General features: G+C 41.8%; 1 protein-coding gene across 2 annotated transcripts in view; it reads right to left on the bottom strand.

The window, feature by feature from the left end:
- The window catches only part of KCNQ5 (potassium voltage-gated channel subfamily Q member 5), a 791,832-nt gene that overhangs the window by 177,726 nt on the left and 591,771 nt on the right, over positions 1-22,335 (bottom strand). For both annotated transcript variants that reach the window (XM_088471354.1, XM_088471348.1), the window contains exon 3: positions 943-1,069. In XM_088471354.1, coding sequence (XP_088327480.1) covers positions 943-1,069 — 127 coding nt within the window. The remainder of the gene's footprint in view (positions 1-942; positions 1,070-22,335) is intronic.

Here is a 22,335-nt window from a genome sequence, read left to right as displayed (position 1 = left end):
GCTTATGCGCATGCCCGATAAAATAAATATTTTCTGGTCAGAAAGGTTTGCAGCATTTAAAAGAACCCTAAGAGATCTGTTAACAAAAAGAAAATTTGCAGGATATACCACAAAACTATTGATTTGACCTCTTGGTTGTAACTAGGGGGTTACAATAGGTGTCAGTGGGTGTAAAATGGAGATCAGTCCACACAGAAGGTCCTTAACAAAGCTTGTAGGTTTACTGGTAACAGCGGTAACACAGGAGTACAATGATGGTCACTACTAATGCTAGTGTACAGCACATATGTATAGTACTATGGCACTCTCACAGTGGCGTGCGCTGAGTTGCTCATGTGACATCATCCCGCGGGTGTTACCGCTATAGAGGAGACAGTGCAGGAGCACACACCCCTTTTTAAAAACACTTTTGTTGACACAAATTAAAATTTAAATAATTAAAGGTGGCAAAATGTTTGAACTTACTTGATCATTCAGTATTCAGTTGATCAATGGTCTTATTGTACACAAAGCTGTGGCAAACATACAGTATATTTGCATGTAAGGGCTATATTTAAGCTCTTCACAGGGGCTGTAGAATGCAGGCAGTATGAATGCATGAGAAGGACAATCTCTGGACATAAAGAGATGCCCCAGGACCAGAGATGGAGCTGGTAATTGGAGCAAATTCATCCTGAACCAGCACTGAGGGGTTCGGAGGTTTCAATGTTGAATATAATCTGAACTAACAAGGTCAGGAAATGATCATTATGACTAGGTACTTCTAGATTCTTTCCTATAAATAACCTGTTATCTTACATATGAAGCCAGCGCTACCATCTCATTGGCACTTACGTCTACATGCCCACCGTCCTTCAGGCTCACTCTCTCCAGTCTGTGGTAAAATATTGATGCACAGTTGGTTACATTTTACCACATGTACCTGAAAAACAGCATACTTACCTATTACACAAAATGGTTTCCTGGCATATCTTAACCTTCCTTGCCATCCTCGGTAACGACAACAGCAGCCTGCAGACCATATGCGAATAATATACTCCAAACCAAACACGACAATCATTACAAATTCCTGAAATTGAATTAGAAACATTGATCAATTCTAATACTGTAACATAACAATTACTGCAATACTAAATTCGTTATGTACTGCATTACACCTGTTACAAATATTACGGAGGGACTGATACTATATCTACAGGCACCACTTGAGCACAAAAGGTCCCACAAGTATGTCATCTATGTGCTTAACTTCTGGTAATTAACTATTACTTATACAAGTGTGCATAGGCTGTGATTATTTAATAAGGCCTAAATCCCCCCTATGTACAGTACAAGGATGTATAACTCTGCAGATATGAATTTGCAAATATATCCCAAAAAAAAATTATCATCCCATTTAGGTATTATGATGGTTACATTTAAATCTGGGATTTACTTTTCTAAGAATGTTATAGTCATTTGACAATTAATAACTACATAAGATGTGAATAAATATTTTAATGCTGTTTAGAGACCTATACATATGTTAAACGTTTTATAATAAACTTTTAGCTATTAATGTTAACTCTGAGATTTATTTTTAACTAGCTAGGATACCCGGCTTTCCACGGATTGAAGACTGGACTCTGAAGTACACCTGAATTCTTTATTTGTTTTCATTGTCATTGCCTATAACCCGATTCCATTTATTCTCCTCTGTTTGCTAACATGCATGCATACAGTGGCGTAACTAATGTGGGTGTAAGGGGTGCAGCTGCTTTGGTGCCCGAGCTGCCTCTGTGGCCCGCCACTCCCCCTGCAACCAGGCACGCACACAATTTGGGCCGGTCCAGTGAGACCTGCAGAGGGGGGCCCGGGTGGCAGCGGTATTGATCTGGCGCTATGGAGAGACAGTGCCGCTGGTCACAAGGAAATCAGAGCTAGCAGACTGGCAGCCAATGAGCAGTGGTGGCTCTTGATTGGCTGCTGGTCTGCGAGCTCTGATTGGCTCACTACCAGCGCCAGATTCAAATTTCACCAGCGCTGTCTGTCCATGTCTGCTGCTGACTGCCAGTGCGGCTGACACCAAATCCATACCTGCTGGCTGCTGATGGCACACAGCGGGAAGCGAGAGGCTGCTGGTGGACATAATGTGTAAGGAGCATTACTGTGTGGCATATGATATAAGGGGCATTACTGTGTGGCATAATGTGTAAGGGGCACTACTATTTGTCTCATAATGTGTTATATGGGACACTACTACTATGTGGCATAATCTGTAAAGGCCATTACTGTGTGGCATAACATGTAGTGTAAGGGGCATTACTGCATGGCATGTGTATAAGGGGCACTACTGTGTGGCATAAGCTGAATGGGCTCTGTGTGGCATAACATGAATGGGCTCTGTGTGGGGGCAAATTTATGTTTTTTTTTACTTCAGGAGGGGGCTTTTAAGATCTTGCTATGTGGCTCCCAAAGTTCTAGTTACGTCCTTACATGCAAACACAGAGGGCTGGCTAATATATATGGTCACTTTAAGAAGGACTAACTCTGGATTTAATTTGAACTTGCATGAGTAGGGGCAGGGCGTGTGGTGCACACAGACCCCTGGGTTCAGGGGGGTCCCACACCGCACACCTTGTACCCATATTTACTAATACTTACCTCTCCGATGTCCCACATCGGTTCTAGCAGTCCTGTACACAACGCCTGGAAAATGGCTGCAGCAGTAATTTTCCCAGCGTTTTGCATATGTACAATGGGGAAATACCCGGGAAAATGGAGGCCATGACTTTTCCCGGTGACCTGCACATGCGCAGTAGAATATGGGCACAGACTAGTGCCCAGAATCTACTGCTGCAGTCAGTCCACTTTTGGCCATCATGGAGAGAAGAGGGGGCCCCGGATAGAGAATGCACAAAGGCCCCCTCGACTCTTAATATGCCCCTGTGCATAAATCAGCCCTGGAACCTCTGTAATTTAAGAGTGTTTCCATTTTTAGGGGTTGTGTGACAGTGTGTGGCCCAGATGAAGTTCATGCCTAGGCAATACAACTAATCCTGGTTAAACGACACTACCATGCCAAATTTGGTAGAGCTGGGTCCAACACTCTGGCCATGCATAAAGGACAAACAGACAGATAGACACACTTTCTCATTTATTATACAGATGAGCACTAATGTGAGCCCAGTAGTGCAGGCTACAGTTGCATTGCTAATTCTATTTTTCAAGATATTTCTTTGGTCTGCAGCAATAATGCGCTCCAATATTGTACTTATAATATTTAAGTGAATCAAAAACCCTGCGTCATAGGCAATTCATATCCATCTTTCACAATATAGTACATGGCTGGGCAAATTTATTAATTAATCAATATTAAATTCACATTTACCACGTAAACAAATGACAATGGCAACATTAAAGAATAATTTAATTCAAAACAGTACACACAAACATTGCTTTCCCCGTTTAAAGATTAAATGGAGATAAGTTTTATTACTGCAGGACAATTGCAAATATTACTGTAAAGATGCAAATAGACAGCAGCATATCTTTACTATAGTATTAGCGTAAATTGAAGGAATTCAGACATATTCAGCCAATCAGAAGCTGATACCGATTGACATGATCATCATCATCAGTTTGTCCCAGGGGTCTGCATGGGACATATTTTGTACAAATACACCCTTATTGTACATGCTTACACTGATACTTTCCTAAAGGCAAGGTGTCATAATCACAAAATGCGTCTCCGTCGGCATAGCTAAGGATGCGTAACAATTTTTGATGTACATACAGTATACAGGTAAGAAAAGGCAATTTGTTTCTATTTCCCCTCAAATGACACTCTTTTCAACTGCGTATGTGTATTGAAAAATATGTGTCCAACTCTACATAAGACCCTTTACATCAAGCAGGGCACTAGAGAGCAAATATTAACAAAGTGGAGAACAGAATTCATATTTAATGATGGCCATCAATGACGATACCATCGATGATTGATTATTTTAAACCATCGATAGAACTCCATCAATGGTTTAACCATCGATGGTTGAGTTCTGCATATGTGCAGACCAATGTCATGGTGCCGGCATCGCTAATGTTTTGCTAACATCTGAGACGGTCATCAATGGTGCTGCCACGCCATTGATGGGAAAAACACTTAGACATCAGTCATAGACCATTGATGGTTGCAAACCATCAATGGTCGATGGCCATCCCTATTCAAATCTTAATACTGTACGTCAACATTCAAATACTATTGTTATTTTGTTTGCAGCAAATACTATAGTTTGTATTTATAATATTAATAACAATTGACAGTGAAAACGTTACTCACTGTTCATTAATTTCTTGCTTGCATACAAGGACAGAAGAATTCTGCAAATATTTTTTTTTGTCAGTTAACATTCTCTACGGAGTGCTTCCCTACACACTAAAGATAATAAAAATGTCCTGCAAAGCTTTCACTGCGCACAGAAGCATAAAATAACATAAACAACCCAACAACCTTTGGATTATTTACTTATATTTCAGATTGTTTTTCATGAAAGTTGAGTTGTTATTATACAAGCTGCCATTATAACTGTAGCAATTTTAGGCAACTTATAGAAGTACAAGCATGTGAACCATTAATAGTTTTGCTGAAATGAATACTTCTACTTCTTCTTCTTCTTCTTCTTCTTCTTCTTCTTCTTATTATTATTATTAATAATAATAATTAATATTATCACTGTGTTGTTATTGTTATTATTAATAATAATATTTTTATTATTATTATTATTATTATTATTATTATTATTATTATATCTAAAAGTATCATATATTAAAGGGAATTCAAAATTTTAACTGATTGCCCTAGGAAGACCATATGAGCTGAAACACTTTACAGTAGTATGGTAATATATTGATGCAACACATATTATCCAGGCAATTTATGGTGCATATACACGGTCAGATTTTGTGACAGAACTGAACGATAACGATTTAATAAAAAATTTTCAATCATTCATATCTATAAGAAAATCTGACATGTGAGCCTGCAACGATGAACGATGTCTGACATCTGATGTGTTTGCAGTCAGATTTGGACGATTCCATTCATTTTAATACTGTCTGAAATCGTTCAATCATTTAAATCGTTCAAATCATTGGTAAAATCATTCAAATTGTTCAATCATTCATCTGACAGATCTGACCGTGTGTAAACTAAATGCTTTATATAAGACATTAGGCACATGCCTTGGTCCACAAATATGCTAGATAGTACAAGAGCATTAGGAATCTGTCAGTCATGTTTCAAATACTATGCCACAGAAAGTATGACTTATAACACAACCATATAGAGGCCTGTAGAGCATTGCCAACTACCAATCCTCTGGAATATGTCATATGCCCAGTATTCAGTATTCAGATGAAATCCAGGAACAGTTAGTGGAGGGGACACTGCAAAATATGCTTTAGCTGACATATTCGCCGTCAGTAACCAAATGAGATGGCTGGCAGATGCTGGTTCCTCTTACCCGTCCCCTGCTGTGGTTTTCATGCTGGAAAAAGGATGTCTGACTGCCCAGTAGAACAGGATCACCTCAGAACCCAGTCCCAGTTACTCAAGAGGCAGAGAGGAGGAGCCAGGGAGTGACCCCTGCCCCTCCTCCTCCACCTGGACCGCATCCTCCCTCTTTGTCAAGGCCCATGAAGCAACGGCATACTAATGATTCAATCTGACTCATTATAATGCCACTAGCTGGGGGCCCCCTAATAGTGGTCGGCTCCATTGCAATGCATCGGTTGCACAGCACCTAGTTCCGCCAGTGTCAGGCATCTACTGTATGCACTGATTTTCGCACAGCCTTGGGATTGTGTGATGGGTTAACAAATAGGAATCTACTAGCTCTCAGTTAAATTGCTTTCATTTTGTGGTCAACCAATGGCCAATTAGTTAATGATTGCCCCCAGGGTGTCAGTTTAAAGCTCTGGACCCCAGACAGTCCCCCATAGACCCCTATTATAATATGTCACTGTAAGAGAAATAGATACTGTAAATATGACATAGATCAACATTAGAAATAGATAAACATTAGATAGATATGAGATAAATGGGTTTGGTACAGGATCCCAATGGTCGGGATGCCGGCGGTCAGTATACAGTATACCGACAGCGGCGTCTTGACAGTCAAAATCCCAACCCAACTAGGTAAGTACCCTAACCCCCCTCCCTGCAGCCTGATCCTTGCCTCCCGCAGCCTAACCCTAACCCCCCACCCCCCTGTAGTCTAACTCTCCCCCTAGTGTCTAACCCTTCACCTATCACTCCCCCAAACCCTAATACTTACCGTCGGGATGCTGGTGGTCGGGATTCTCGCACCGGGATTCCGACTGCCGACTACTTCCCAGATAAACAAATAGATTATTATGTAGATTTGGTTTTTGACAAACTGATACAATTTGTTAGGATGTTTAACTGAAATATATCTCAGTACTCCTTGATTGTATTGATTTAAAGCAAATTAGGAAATAATAACAATAGTAGATTTTAGCAAAAAAAAATCCAGCTACTATTTTCTAAGCTTCTTTTAAAGAGCTTAAAGCTCTGTGTGGCAGTTACTGTGTTGCTAGGTTAAGAGTGCTTCTCATATATAGAAAGCTTCATGATTAGTGAGACAGCACTTATCAGGGTCACCATGTCTTTAGAAAATGGATTCAGCCTGGAGGAAATGTGCAGTTCTCCTGTACCGAATATTAATATTATTAAAAAGCTATTGTAGGTTTCAAACTAAATGAACAATTATATAATATGTTATATGACATATAATTAATAAAATCCATTCAGAGTATTTGGTGAAGGCTAGATATTTGTGTCACAAGGATAAAGTTGATTGAATACCAACAAACAGGGCAAATATGTGCACTTATGATGATGATGATGGCAGCGATCATTATCAGCATTAACTAACCACTAGTCATTGGCTGAATGCATCCTTGTGATGTGGCTTTTTATCTGATGGTACTCAACGGTATTAAGGGCCTGATTCAGAGATGTACGCTAACACGAAGGTTAGCGCACCTCTCAGATGTCTTCTACTCTGCGCGTGTGCAGGACCCGTTCTGCGCATGTTCAGTACAGGCCCTGCGATACCGCACGGAGTTCCCCAAGCCTCCCTGGCCTCGCAAGCTTCAGGTACCGCAGTCTGGCCAAAGGAGCAACAATTGTGACCGATGACCGCATTTGTTCCAAAGGTGATCCCAGGGCAGCGCTGGGATCATGTAGATGTAGCAGATTCCGTCCATCTCTGAATTAAGCCCTAAGTTACTGGAAACAGCAGGTTCATCATCCGTCATCGCTGGTATATTTTAACACCCCTGCTTGGAGCTTGTATCACTGAACTACTTCTTTATGGACCAAAGTGACACTTTAGACGTACCTAATGTCAGCCATCAGTACATTTATATCAAATTGACATTAAATCATATTGGCAACACTTGTCAGAAGTCAGGGCCGAAACTAGGATATTGGTCACCTGGTGCAAGATAGCAATTTTGCGCCCCCTCCCTTCCTGTACCTGGATTTTGTCATTGCTCCTACATAAGGCAGTGCACTAGTTTATGCTCGTTGCCAGGGGTTTCATGCTCATTGCCAGGGGATTTCATGCTTGTTGCCAGGAGGTTTCATGCTCGTTCCCAGGGGGATTCATGCTCGTTGCTATGGGGTTTATGCTCGTTGTCAGGGGTTACATGCTCGTTGCCATGGGGTTTCATGCTCGTCGCCATGGGGTTTCATGCTCATTGCTATGGGGTTTATGCTCGTTGCTATGGGGTTTATGCTCATTGCCAGGGGTTACATGCTCGTTTCCATGGGGTTTATGCTCGTTGCCATGGGGTTTATGCTCATTGCCAGGGGGTTTCATGGGAGAACATGCAGCTTTCAGCATCTTCTCCCGGCTTTGCGCTGGCCTAACAGACACTAGAGGTCCAGTAGGACCTCTAGTGCCTGTCTCCTCCTCGACGGCGACCATTTTTGGATGGCCGATTTCAGCAGAGCCCATGCGGATGGGCTAGTCCGCATGGAATCTGCTGAAAATGACCATCTGCTGAAAATGACCATCCAAAAATGGCCACCACCAAGGAGGAGACAGACACTAGAGGACCAGTAAGGACTTCTAGCATTTTTGGATGGCCATTTTCTGACACTGCAGCCCTCAAGCCACTGTGAGTCATCCTTTTTTCACCCCCTGCATTCCGGCACCCTGCATTCCGGCACCCGGTGCACCTGCACCTCTAGTTGTGGCCCTGCAGAAGTGCTCTTTTTTCACCCCCTAGTTGCGGCCCTGCAGAAGTGCTATACAGAAAGAAAGTTAATGTGAGATTTGAAGGGGCATGCAAATGGATGACATGTTGGAATCAGAAAACAAGAAGAAAATTGTTAATGTTTGCATTCATTAAGGAGCACTCATCACCAACACACAATGGAGACGTTAATTTGTTTGAGCCAAACCAATAAATATAAGACTACCAGTTTGCTAACAACTAGTAACATCATTGAGGCAGCAGCCAGTGAAAATCTTTATATATATATAAAATAAAGTCCCCTGTTTAGGGGTCTGTCTGTTCATTTGGGCTAATCTCTTTAACCACTTGGTGGATATTGATGGGGTTTTCACTATTCTATATAGAATTGTCCGAAGAAGGCTTAGGCGTATGAATCATTCATCTCTGACAAAAGGGAGCCGAGCGGTGATGATTTTAGTGACGCAAGTCACAGAAGAAAAAATTGCACCAAGCTGCTGTATAGTAGCTTACCAGGGTGCTGAAACAGCAACAGAGCATCTGAAACTGAGGCTTAGAATGAAGAAAGTCACAGAAAAAAACTGTTGTGCTGTGTGAGTGACTGACTGCTGCTGCTGAGCAGGGCTGAGGGCTGTGCTCTGATTGTCTCTCTGAGACAGTGAGAGTCATTCAGAGCTAGCAATTGTTAGCTGTTGCTTAGCAGCAGCCTAAAAAGGGGAAGGAGTCAGGGACTGAGCAGGGTCATGTCTGAATCAGACATAGAGACACCTCCAACAAACTCATGAAGATGCTCTGATGCAGACACAGTAACCAAGAAGGAACCAGGGGAGGTATAGCTATCAGAAATTAAAACAAAACAAGCAACCATCAGAACACCATTGAATGATTTCAATTTGATGATGGCAAACATCGGACCACCACCATCAAATGGTGAAAACGCTGCCACCAAAAACATTGATGGTTAGTAACCATCAGATTCTGATGTCCATCCCTATGCTAAACCTGCAGGCGGACTCTGGCCACCTCTCCTTCACCATGAAGTGCTCCCTCTCCAGCACGATATTCCCACTCAGCCACACACCCTCAGTAAACAGGAGGCACCTCCCATTGAAGTCAGTGCTGTTCTCGGACAGGAGCACCACGGCGAGGAAGCTCAACAGGAAGCACAGGGAATATAGGGAAATACATTGTGCAAAGAGGGCATTGCTCATCACCATGTTCAGCAGCTGGGGAGGGGTGTGCATGGAGGCTATGGAAATATGTACAGGTTCCCCAGCCCCGGGGGCTGCCGATAATGCTTAAGGTAGCTGCAATATAAATCTCTCATCTATGATCCTCCTGTCCTTCCCTGCGCATCCCAGTGGCCGGGCTCCACCCAGCTGCAGGGCAGCAGTAGGGGGGTTGTGGTGATATTAGTGAGATGCAGGGGGCAGGGGTGAGAAGCAGGGGCTTGTGGTGAGATGCAGGGGACTGTGGTGACATGGTGTAGGTTGTTATGAGATGCAGGGGGCTGTGGCGAGATGAAATTGCTCCCATTCAAAGCAAGGGCGGGTCAATAGTATATATAATTATATACATATATATATATATATATATATATATATATATATATATAGAGTCCATGTAGAGCACTCACTCACTGGCACATTTCCATCCAGCCGGGATGCAATCTGCAGAAACAGATAGAAGAGACGGCACTCACCGTTGCAGCAAAAAAGGTTATTTGTTACATACCACCAGCGTCATTAATACAGACTCCGACGTTTCGGTCATATTGCATACCTTTGTCAAGGCACAAGTATATCAAGAAGCCACAGCCATCTGTAGGTAGTACAATAGGCATGAAACAAACACCAGAATAAATAATAGCAACACAGGCATGGCTTACCAGGTGCAATCAATCACCACAGTATAACAAACACATGTCCTGGTGGAGTGCACGCTGATCAGGCAATGTCCCCCTACATCCATTCTGTTCAAGTCTCATTTTGGGTACATCAATCCACTGCAGGCAAGGTACAGCCACCACTCCCACTGCTCACATTACCTCCCTGATCACATGACCAATACCAGCACACTTCACCCACACAGCTGTGACAAAGCGGTCACATGTGCGCTGCCCGACTGATGGTCTCAGAGAGGCCAAAAAACAACTACCTCATACGGTGCACTCCACCAGGACATGTGTTTGTTATACATAATGTGGTGATTGATTGAAACTGGTAAGCCAAGCCTGTGTTGCTATTTATTCTGGTGTTTCTTTTATGCCTCTTGTACATATGCCTACAGATGGCTGCGGCTTCTTGAAATACTTGTGCTTTGACAAAGGTATGTAATATGACCGAAACGTTGGACTGTGTTAATGACACTGGTGGTGTCATTAATACACCGCCAGATCTAATCCCGACGTCGGAAGGCTGGTAGATGGAGATCCCGACTAGGGTAAGTACCCTAACCCTCCCCTCTCCCCCCCTAACCCTACCTTAATGGTGCCTAACCCTAACCTCTCACCCTAGTGCCTATCCCTAACCTCCCCCCAGGGGTACCTATACTCCCCCTCCCTGCACCCTGAACCTAATCCTCCCAGGGGGGGGTGCCTAACCCTAAACTCCCCCCGATGGTGCCTAACCCCCCGTTACCTTAGCCTAACCCTAACCTTCCCTGGGGGGTGCCTAACCCTAAGTTCCCCTGGGAGTCCCCAAACCTAGCCCTTCCCCCCACGGCTAAGAGCTCCCAACGGCCGGCTTACTTACATTCAGTATGCTGGGCGTCGGGATTTCGGCATGGGGCTAATGATAGGTGTCGGTATTTAGATGCCTATCTTTAGTCCCATGCCGGGCTTTCACTGTCGGGATTTTGGCGGTCGGCATTTTGACTGCCGGCTTCCTGAATACATCCCAACTGGGATACCCAGCATTGCCTGGATTGAAGAATAAACATTGAAGTACATCTGCAACCTTAATAACCCCATTCCATTGATCCATTGACACCAGCTTGTACTTTCTCTGAGGTCTCCTCATGTCTTACCTCTCTTTTACTTCTAGCAGCTGCGGAGCTGTGTACCGGACTGGATTTATTTTATTTATTTATTAACAGTTTCTTATATAGCGCAGCATATTCCGTTGCGCTTTACAATTGGTCTATGTACTAAGCCTTGGAGAGAGATAAAGTACATGGAGAGAAAGTACAAACCAATGAGCTCCTAACTGTCATTTTTCAAACACAGCCTATAACATGACAGTTAGACGCTGATTGGTTGGTACTGTATCTCTGTCTACTTTATCGGTATATATACTAAAGTGCAGGTTTTTAGAAGTAAAGATGTTGCTCATAGTAACCATTCAGATGTTACTGTAGCTATTATCTTCTAGAACGTGCTAGATAAATAAGAAGTAGAATCTGATTGGTTGCTATGAGCATCTTTTCCACTTCTAAAAACCCGCACTTTACAAAATCTACCCCTATCTCTCTCGAAGGCTTAGTACATAGACCATTTAGTCTTTGCTTGTGCTTTATCAGTGAATGGTCTTAAAAAGGACCACACTTTTGTGAAAAGAATGGGATGGGTACAGGATGCTGGTGCTCGGGATCCCAGCGGTCAAAATCCCGACGCCGGCATCCTGACAGGGCTAGGGTACCAAGATCTGTTGGTCGGTATCCTAACCCTCCCCCTTTCCCTACCCTAACCCTCCTTCCCCGATGCCTGTACCTAATCTCCCCCTAGTGCCTAAAACTAACCTCCCTGCCGCGCCATAAACCTAACCCTCCAACCTAGTGCCTAACCCCTAACCCTTCCCCCAACCCCTCTACTTTCCATTCGAGATTCCAGTATTCCGAATGCCGGTGCCGGGATCTGACAGATGTCGGTATTATGGCGCCAGTATTCTAAGCGCCGGCATCCCCTGTGCCGGGATACTGAACATATCCCAGAAAGAACTAAACTTAGATTGATGTCGTATACTAAAGGGTGAAAGCTCTGTCAACAAACACAGAAGTCATTTATACCTGGATAACAATGCAATTTAGGAGTAAATGACAGTGCCGGCACGCATATTTTCTGACTGTTTGGAATTGGATATATCAGGAGCAGAGTGACTTACAGGACAGAAATCAATATAGCTTCCCAAATCACTGTGGTTCCAGAAATCAATGCATAACAGAAATCAGTGCAGCACAGAAATCATTGCTAAGCAGATATCTCTGCAGACTAACATTGGAGACCATGGCATATGCAAATGTGCTTGGAGGAAATGAGTAACTGTCAGTGCAAGTGCAGTGTGACAGTTGATCCTCGGACTCATTGGTCTTACATTGGAGCTCTGCCTGCCCCCCACTGGTACATATCAGACTAAGCCTTCAGATCAGTGCAATTTTAGGCACTGGAAGACTTCCTGAGTGAACTTGCTTAAATCAAAATTTCAAATGAGAGACTCCACGGCCCACTTTGTGGCCACCATGTAGACCTCCATGGCCCTGACTAACTTCAAACATAATCCTGGTCAAACTACACCACCATGCCAAATTTGGAGGAGCTAGGTACATATTCTGGCCGTGCATAAAGGACATACAGACACATACACACTTTATCGCTTATTATATAGATGTAGGACCCTGACGAAAATGTTTGAATGACATTGAAATGTTGAAATATTGGTTAAACCTCTGTAACTGTGTCTTGTGTTATCCTTGTACTGAGATACTGAGTGCTGTGACAAACCTGCTTTGTATTTACTGTCAGCCCTATGGGACTGAGGACCTCATTCAGTCGGTCGAAGCGGCCGCTCGGTCGTACGGGAAAAGGGGCCGGATATGCAAATGATTCCCTCGCAAGTTGCGTCCCTAAGTTCAGATCGGTAGCTGGCCGACCAAGGGGAGGAAGCGGCCGGAAGACAAAAAAATACGCCCCCTTCTCGTACGCATTACACGTCATCTCCAGACATATAAGGATTAATCGAGACCATCGGGAACCATCGGAACTGGTCGTAGAGCTTAAGGTTGACCATACCCTCTCTTAAGCTCTACGATCATGTCAGTGTAAAAACCTCCCATGTCACATGTGCCATGTGCCATGACGCTACTTTGTCAATTATGCACTCCCATAAACAGTATGCACTCCCATAAACCGTATGCACTCCCATAAAACGCCATTCGCATAATTAGGCACGCCTGCGTTCGGATCTACACCCCCCGTTTTCAAGCACCTTCCCCTGTTACCACCCACAAACGCCTCAATATGTCACTCAAACTACCGACCTGGCTGTGTTCAAGGAGAGAGAAATTTCTGATCGTAGTGGCTAGTTTGCGCACGTGCATTGCGAACTTTACCCATGCGCAGTATCGCAAACATCGGTGGCGTACGACCGTGCAGCCGCTTTGACCGACTCTGAATGAGGTCCTGACTGTATCAAAGAGCACCAACATTTCTTTTCTATTTCACTTTTCTTTTCTTTTTTATAAATTATGTTATTATATAAATAATTTTTTTATATTGACATCTCTATTATCCTACAAATTAGATTTGTCAGGTGATTTCTAAATACTTCCAGATAAAAACAGTTAACTGAGGGCCTGATTCAGCAAGGATTACAGATGCAATTTCAATAGCAATTATGCACGCAGTCTCACTGCGATCATATGCTAATCCACTGCGATTGCTATGTGTCATTGCAGCACAACATAAGGACGACCACCTTACCTTACACACATCCGTAATACTTAGCAAGACTGTGAAACCATCGGTAACATCGAGTACCATTGCAGCCTCATGCACACTTGCACAAGGTCTGACCTTACTCAGAAATCGCTAACCTTCCTGTATGTAGTGAGAGCTCAGGCTGCATATGGCATCGCAGTGGATAATTTGATGCACGCCCCTGCAGCAGTGTTCAAATGCACTGGCACGCCTGCGTGGGTCTGTGTAGTCACTGTGATCAGTGGAGTGTTCGCGCACATGCACATACGCATGCTCAGAACGCAATAATCGGGCGATTGTATGCATAATCGTAGTTGCGACCCTCGCTTAATCAGGCCCCGAGTCTCCAGAGGGTACAGACTCATCAAAACCTTAAAGTGTATAAAAATGTCACCTGGTCTGACAAATCTAGATTTCTGCTGTGACATGCACATGGTGTAAACAACATGAATCCGTGTAGCCATCCTGCCCTGTGTTAATGGTTCAGACTGGTACAAGTGGTATAATGTATGTATGGCTGCACCCATTTGTGAGTGGGTCTAGCATGTGAGATGCACCCACTCACAGGAGCATGGCATAGCACCCAGCAGCTGGAACTAAAGTAGTCACTACTGTATTAGGATGGCGGGACAGTCCCATAATAGCTGCATTTCTTGTCAGGCTGTATATAGATGCTAAAATGTAACACACAAATTAAAGTGCTTCTACTTTACTTTGTACATCTCTCATGTAAATAACACAAACAATCTATTTTCTATCATAGAGATAGATGTATGAAGGACTTAATTTTTACATAACATCAGGTCGTCTTATACACACACATTCCGCAGCACATATCCTAACCCACTGCTCCATGCTCCTTCTTCACTATCTACCCCTCTGTGTCGCCCCTGTCTGTCTGCCCTTCCCCTTTAGAATGTAAGCTCTCACGAGCAGGGCCCTCATCCTCACGTGCTTCTCCTCCCCCTACTTATAGTATAATTTACTCCTAACTCCCTACAATGGCACCTACCACCTGGTTGCTCATGTCCTGCTGCTTGTGTTTTGCAGCTGAGTTTATAACCTTGTCCTTGTCCTGCATTGTTTTGTATTACTATTAACTGTTTTTCTTGTGTGCTCATTTATGTACTGTGTAAGGCGCTGCGGAACCTTTGTGGCGCCATATAAATAAAGGATAATAATAATAATAATAATAATGGTGTGGAGAATGTTTTCTTGGGACAGAGTATATTAAGAATTGTGTAAATGCCACAGCCTATCTGAGTATTGTTGTTGCTGACCTTTTGCATCCCATTGTGCCCAGAGTTTACTCATCTTCTAATGGCTACTTCCTGCAGCATAATCCACCATGTAACAAAGTTCACATTATCTCAATTTCATGTTTCCATGAACATGACAATGAGGTCAGTGTAATCCATTGGCCTCCACCAGATCTTAATCCAATAGATCACCATTGGGACGTGGTAGAACAGATGATTCACAGCATACATGTGCCGCCCGCAAAAATCTGCAGCAACTGTATGATGCTCTCATGTCATAGAATGCACTGGCTAACTGAAGTGGTGGATTTTACTGGGGGGGGGCTGCAGCCTCGCAGCCCCTAGGTAAGATCTGCCACTGCTCATTTCTAATCTCAGCATATACCATACTTGCCTACCCTCCCAATTTGGTCGGGAGCCTCCCGAAAATTGGGTGCCGCTCCCGACCACCCGGGAAGGCAGGCAAGCCTCCCGGCTGCCGCAGACCCCTCCTATCCCCCCCGCAATTCCATGTAAAACTCCCCACAGCGGAGGGGGGCGGTGACGCGTTTCACGCGGAATCGTGTCATTTTGGCCCCGCCACCTGCTTCACACTGCCTTTAATATCGGCAGTGTGTAGCAGAGGCGGGGCCAAAATGACGCGATCGCGTGGCTCCGCCCCATGAGCAAACACTTGTCATCTGTCCGCCCCCGCCCCCGTGTGTTGGCCACGCCCCCCTGTGATGCTGATCTGGCTGCTCCCTCCCGGAAGGGGCAGCCAGATAGTTGGCAAGTATGGCATATACTCTGACATATGACCATCATCCGATTGAATCTACCTAATATTTATCCTGCAAAAATAAAAAAAAGAGAAGATTTCTTAGGATGGTTCACTGAAGGATCAGTGATAGACGATGATTTATAGATGTTTCTTTTATACACCATTTTATTACATATCAAATAAAAGTTAAGAGGTTTTGTTGCATAGTGACCAACTTGGGTAGTAATTATGACTATACAAATATTGATGCCTCAGTGCATCATCCCAAAAACAAACAATTAGGTCTAACACAGAATAAATAGGTGTTTTTAAATGTTTTCAAACCTCCTAAACATATTTATATTTCTATGGTGATGGTTTCTCAGAGAATTAGGACTCTCACACGGGGATGTGATATACAGATAACCTATCTGTACACTACCACTGATATGACCTTGGCTTGCATAAGAAAAAAAGTAGTAGTATGTTATCATACTAAATTGAAATCTCATTGACATCCTTTTTACTACTTAACAAATGTCACACTGGCAATGTTCTTCAATAAAGATGTTCATTATACTGATAACAAAACAAACATGCTAATAATAACTGAATATTTAAATTATGCATCAAGATATTATACAGTTTATTAATACTGCACTGTATTTAAAAGAGGATGAGATGTAAGACGCTTTTTTGCAACCAAGTATTTGTACAAAGCCCAACATTTCCAATGTGTACTTAAATCATTATCAACTATATGAAAATATACAAACTTTAAAAATATATATTTAAAATGAAGTAGATGAAATTTTAATTTCTGATCTGTCTCAGTGCAACAAGGGAGCTATTACCACAATGCTTGTTGTTCTTTAATTAAAAGTCTTGCAGTAGATTTTCTTGTAAACAAATTATGTATTCCCATATCACAGCTCTGCATTCCAATATGTGCCTACTTGTATATATTAAACAGATTTCACAGTCCTACGGTAGTATTAGTAGTTCAGGGCAATGTTTAACCCACTGTTTATTGCCTTAACATTTAATCATATAGAAAAGGATGGATAATAATAATAATAATAATAATAATAATAATAAAAGGAAAATGTCAAACAAGAAACCCCAATGTTAGCTTTCTGCATATATATCCAAGTTCTGTAGATGTTTCTTGTATGGAAATGGAAGATATTGGAATGAGAAACTATGACACTTTAAAATGTACAGATATATAGACCAGAATCAGAATAACATACAGATGGGTCCTCATACATCTAGCCTTCTTGTGCGTTAAACAGCCCTTCTAGTCGCACTATGCCGTGGCGTGACTCAGTAGCGCCAAGCATCTTTTTGTGCGACTTTTTCCCTTCAAATGCGTCTTATTCACACAGCGATGTGGACAGGACCCACACGCAGCGCTGATACTGTAATGTAGCAGTTCGCATGCAGATACAGCTGCAGTCACACACAGAATATAGGCATGCCGCATATCATTTAATCAGTAGAAGCTGCTTGTGCGTTTAGTCACTAGCTGTGCGAATAACACACATTTGAAGGGAAAAAGTCGCTCATAATTACGCTCAGATTAAAAGCCAAGGAGAGAGTTGGGGCCCCATAATAATCTATCCATGGGGACTGGGGAGTGTGACCATACTGAGGAAAATGTAACCCGTGTATCAGCAATGATGCACAAGATATGTCCCTGACCTGAAGAGAAAAAAGCTATGGTACAGATTTTTTCAAAAATATTTGAGGATTCTGCTGCAGGGGGGAAATCCATGGCTTAGAAGAAATAGAAACCATATTAGTCAGGGATTATTCGATGAAAACCCAAATTCTGGACATTGAATGGAGTGCCACAGAACAAACTGAGCTAATTGTGTGGCTATAAATTACAGCAGTAATCCTTATTTGTACTCACGGATGCCCGCTGGCCTTAATGAATTGCGAAAATCTGCGTCGCATAGACTGGAGAACTTTCGTTGTGACTTTTACTGGTAACGCTTGGAAAACATACAGCAGCTTTGGCAATAGTTAAATTTGACTGTGTTTGCTCATTCAGTCCATGAAATGTAAGCTGCAAAGAGCTGTCATATTTCCTTGTGAGGAAAATCACAGATATTTTCCCAGATAATAATAATAATAATAATAATAATAATAATAAAAGGAAAATGTCAAACAAGAAACCCCAATGTTAGCTTTCTGCATATATATCCAAGTTCTGTAGATGTTTCTTGTATGGAAATGGAAGATATTGGAATGAGAAACTATGACACTTTAAAATGTACAGATATATAGACCAGAATCAGAATAACATACAGATGGGTCCTCATACATCTAGCCTTCTTGTGCGTTAAACAGCCCTTCTAGTCGCACTATGCCGTGGCGTGACTCAGTAGCGCCAAGCATCTTTTTGTGCGACTTTTTCCCTTCAAATGCGTCTTATTCACACAGCGATGTGGACAGGACCCACACGCAGCGCTGACACTGTAATGTAGCAGTTCGCATGCAGATACAGCTGCAGTCACACACAGAATATAGGCATGCCGCATATCATTTAATCAGTAGAAGCTGCTTGTGCGTTTAGTCACTAGCTGTGCGAATAACACACATTTGAAGGGAAAAAGTCGCTCATAATTACGCTCAGATTAAAAGCCAAGGAGAGAGTTGGGGCCCCATAATAATCTATCCATGGGGACTGGGGAGTGTGACCATACTGAGGAAAATGTAACCCGTGTATCAGCAATGATGCACAAGATATGTCCCTGACCTGAAGAGAAAAAAGCTATGGTACAGATTTTTTTAAAAATATTTGAGGATTCTGCTGCAGGGGGGAAATCCATGGCTTAGAAGAAATAGAAACCATATTAGTCAGGGATTATTCAATGAAAACCCAAATTCTGGACATTGAATGGAGTGCCACAGAACAAACTGAGCTAATTGTGTGGCTATAAATTACAGCAGTAATCCTTATTTGTACTCACGGATGCCCGCTGGCCTTAATGAATTGCGAAAATCTGCGTCGCATAGACTGGAGAACTTTCGTTGTGACTTTTACTGGTAACGCTTGGAAAACATACAGCAGCTTTGGCAATAGTTAAATTTGACTGTGTTTGCTCATTCAGTCCATGAAATGTAAGCTGCAAAGAGCTGTCATATTTCCTTGTGAGGAAAATCACAGATATTTTCCCAGATAATAATAATAATAATAATAATAATAATAATAATAATAATAATAATAATAATAATAAAAGTTCTCTGATAGTTGGTTCTCTGATAGTTGGGTTCATAGGCTTAGAGAAATACTAAGGTCTTATACTTCTGGTCTTCCCGAAGTGATCTTGTACTTAGATTGTTCGTTAAAGGAGATGATTTTGGTAAACATAGAAGGGGAAGTGGTTAACAAAGAACTTCCTTACACTCAGATAGGCCAAACCCAATCCCAGAGACACCCAAATTCTTTTGGAGTTTAGAGGCAAAGACTTCAATAACAAAGCAAATATCAAGGTGGAAAGTGGACATGCCTGTCAAGTGCTATTACTTTTGCTAAAGGGAAGAGAGGTTAAACTATTTTTCAGTAAGATTATAACACAGCACTGAGATGCGCCTGAGAAAGCCGCAACCAAACCCCATGTGAAAAAGTATTTTTTGCATGAAGAGTCAAAAGGTCCAATCAGACTCCTTTTCAGTTTCTCAAGCCAATACCAGAGCGATGCGTTTCAGGAGTTAGTGACCTAAATCACTTTAATTATTCTTCTAATATTATATAATGCCTGGTGATGGGTGGGTATCAGATACCAGAAGCAGAATCGTTTGATCCCTGCACAGCAGACTGGACTGTGCACATGCACAATAGAGACATTGGGTCAGGACCAGGATGTGCATTCCTTAACAGCTGCTATAAGCAAGTGCTGAAAGACTTCAAAATGTGATTCAGTGATCAATGGGACAGCCTGTTATCCAGTGCACTGTCGCGGCATGACATTGTTAAATTGGTGTGCAAGTTAGTTTCTTATCGCCCTTTATAGCAGTGACAATATATGATACTTTATGGACCTTTTATAAAAACATATGTAATATGCCCCATTATCACAGTAAAGGCCTTACACAGAATATTGGAAATAATAACATTATTGATTTGAATAATATACAAAAGGCTCATTGAAGATAATGGCGCTTACGAAAAAACAAGAAAAGCAGAATAATACTTCCCTTTTATGTATAATATCCTGAGTCCTTATTCTCATGTAATGGGTACGTATCTCAGGAAAACATAACTGAAGGGAGAAAAACAACATCCAATCGTGTAATACAGTTTAATGCATTTGATATAACAAAAACAATTCTCTGATAGTCTGTAATTATTGGGGTTGCCCCCTATACATCCCACTCACAGCTATATGCTGATATAAGGCATATCAGTGATATCAAATCTATTAGAGGGATGTATAGGGGGTAACCCCAATAATTACAGACTATCAGAGAATTGTTTTTATTATATCAATTGCACCAATTTTCAATATTGTGTAACATTGATTTTAAACTGTATTGCACGATTGGATGTTGTTTTTCTCCCTTCTTTTATATTTTCCTGAGATACGTACCCATTACATGAGAATAAGGACTCAGGATATTATACATAAAAGGAAGTATTAGTCTGCTTTTTTTGTTTTTTCCTAGGTGCCATTATCTTCAATGAGGAACCAAAAAAGAAGTGAAGATATACTTCACAACAGGCGCTTAACCTGGGCAATTTTTCCACAGCAGCTGTAGTAAATGAGTTTAGCCACACTCAATAATATGCAAAAGATAGATAATTACAGCGCTATGAGAACTGATAATTAACCAGATGAAGTGCAATCAAGGTTAAAATACAATGATTTAATAGTATTAAAATTGATAATAATGGAATATATGTATATGCCAATAATAAACGCTACCCCTGCAAATGCGGTATACAAATGGAAAAATTTATAAATGTAATCTCTGGAACTCCTTAGGATGACAGTGGTAAGATATTCAATGTTCCAAATGGGTAAGTCTCTAACCAAACTCACGATAGCAGGGATCCGCAGTAAACTAGAGCGACATCATGCTCTGATGGTGTCCCTTGGAGTGGTGAAACTTAACAATCCAAATGGTGTTTTAAATATGATGATATACGTCCATCTGTCTCTTGGAGATTGCCCAAACAGGTAAGTATGGTCCACGGAGTCCGTTCCAGGTAGATTTTCAGCAATAAAAACTGAAGATCCAGAGGCATCCTTTTGGAATGGAGGGGTGCTTGAACCACTAACGCGTTTCGCTGGGTAACCCCCAGCTTTATCAAAGGTGATTTTCTTTTAGGTTAGTGGGGATATTTATACAGCGTCAAAATGGCCCCTAATTGCCCACACATGTTGATGATTGCACTTCATCATTATAGGCATATTAAAAAACAACAAGTGTCCTAATAACATTAATAAAACCTGCTATTAAGGCAAACCTTCCAGTAAAAAAATGTGAAATTAAGTAAATTATAAGATTAATTACCTCAGGCTCATCCGTCCGTGTATTACCATGTCGATCACGTGACATCGGCAGGAGATCATGTGATACTGGCAAATCACATGACCTCCTGTTTCTACGGATACGGATAACGCAGAGATCCGGAAGTTCCCACGCATTGTGAGACGCGGAAGTAAAATGTGTGCTGGTCAAACGCAAGCACCATTCAACAAGCAGGCTGCACTTAGCAACGTCACATTGCGGCGCCAGATCCAACATCGCGATCTGTGAGCGCGTCACTTTACGTGATCACTTCGTTTCTTATGACCGTCTTATTAGTATGGTCAATGCCCTTTACAAAAATGGCGGATTCAATGATATTAGTCATATATACAGAAATATATTATATAAAAAAAAGGAGATATAGAGAGGTAAATGAATAGGAGATTTACTGATACCCTTTTAGAAACAGTGTTTTGTGTATTAAATATCTCCTATATATTTAATTGTATCCAATTATCAGTCCTATAATAACTTTATGATATAGGACCACTCCACATGTTACATGATTTGCCCTTATTACAAATGGCGATTAGGTGTAATTATTTACTCTGAAATTCATATAACAGGACTGTAGTTCGTAATTTTAAATTAAATCTCAACGATATAAAAAATTCAATCTTAGGAGTAATTAGATTCTTTCATTTGATCCTTTTGGTCATATGTATCTCTCTCTCTTTTCTGTCCTTTTAGGTACATACCAAAAAGAGCTTATATAAAGGATCAAAACAGTAACACAATCAAAATAAAGTACTAGTTAACTCTAAATCCATCTGTCATATCACAAAGGCAAAAACAGATACATCACATAGTTGTTTAATGGTACATAACTCCCA

The sequence above is a fragment of the Taudactylus pleione genome, unplaced genomic scaffold (genome assembly GCF_031769625.1).
Source record: "Taudactylus pleione unplaced genomic scaffold, aTauple2 ptg000015l, whole genome shotgun sequence".
NCBI classification, from domain to species: Eukaryota; Metazoa; Chordata; class Amphibia; order Anura; family Myobatrachidae; genus Taudactylus; species Taudactylus pleione.
This window is presented reverse-complemented; position numbering and strand designations above follow the sequence as displayed.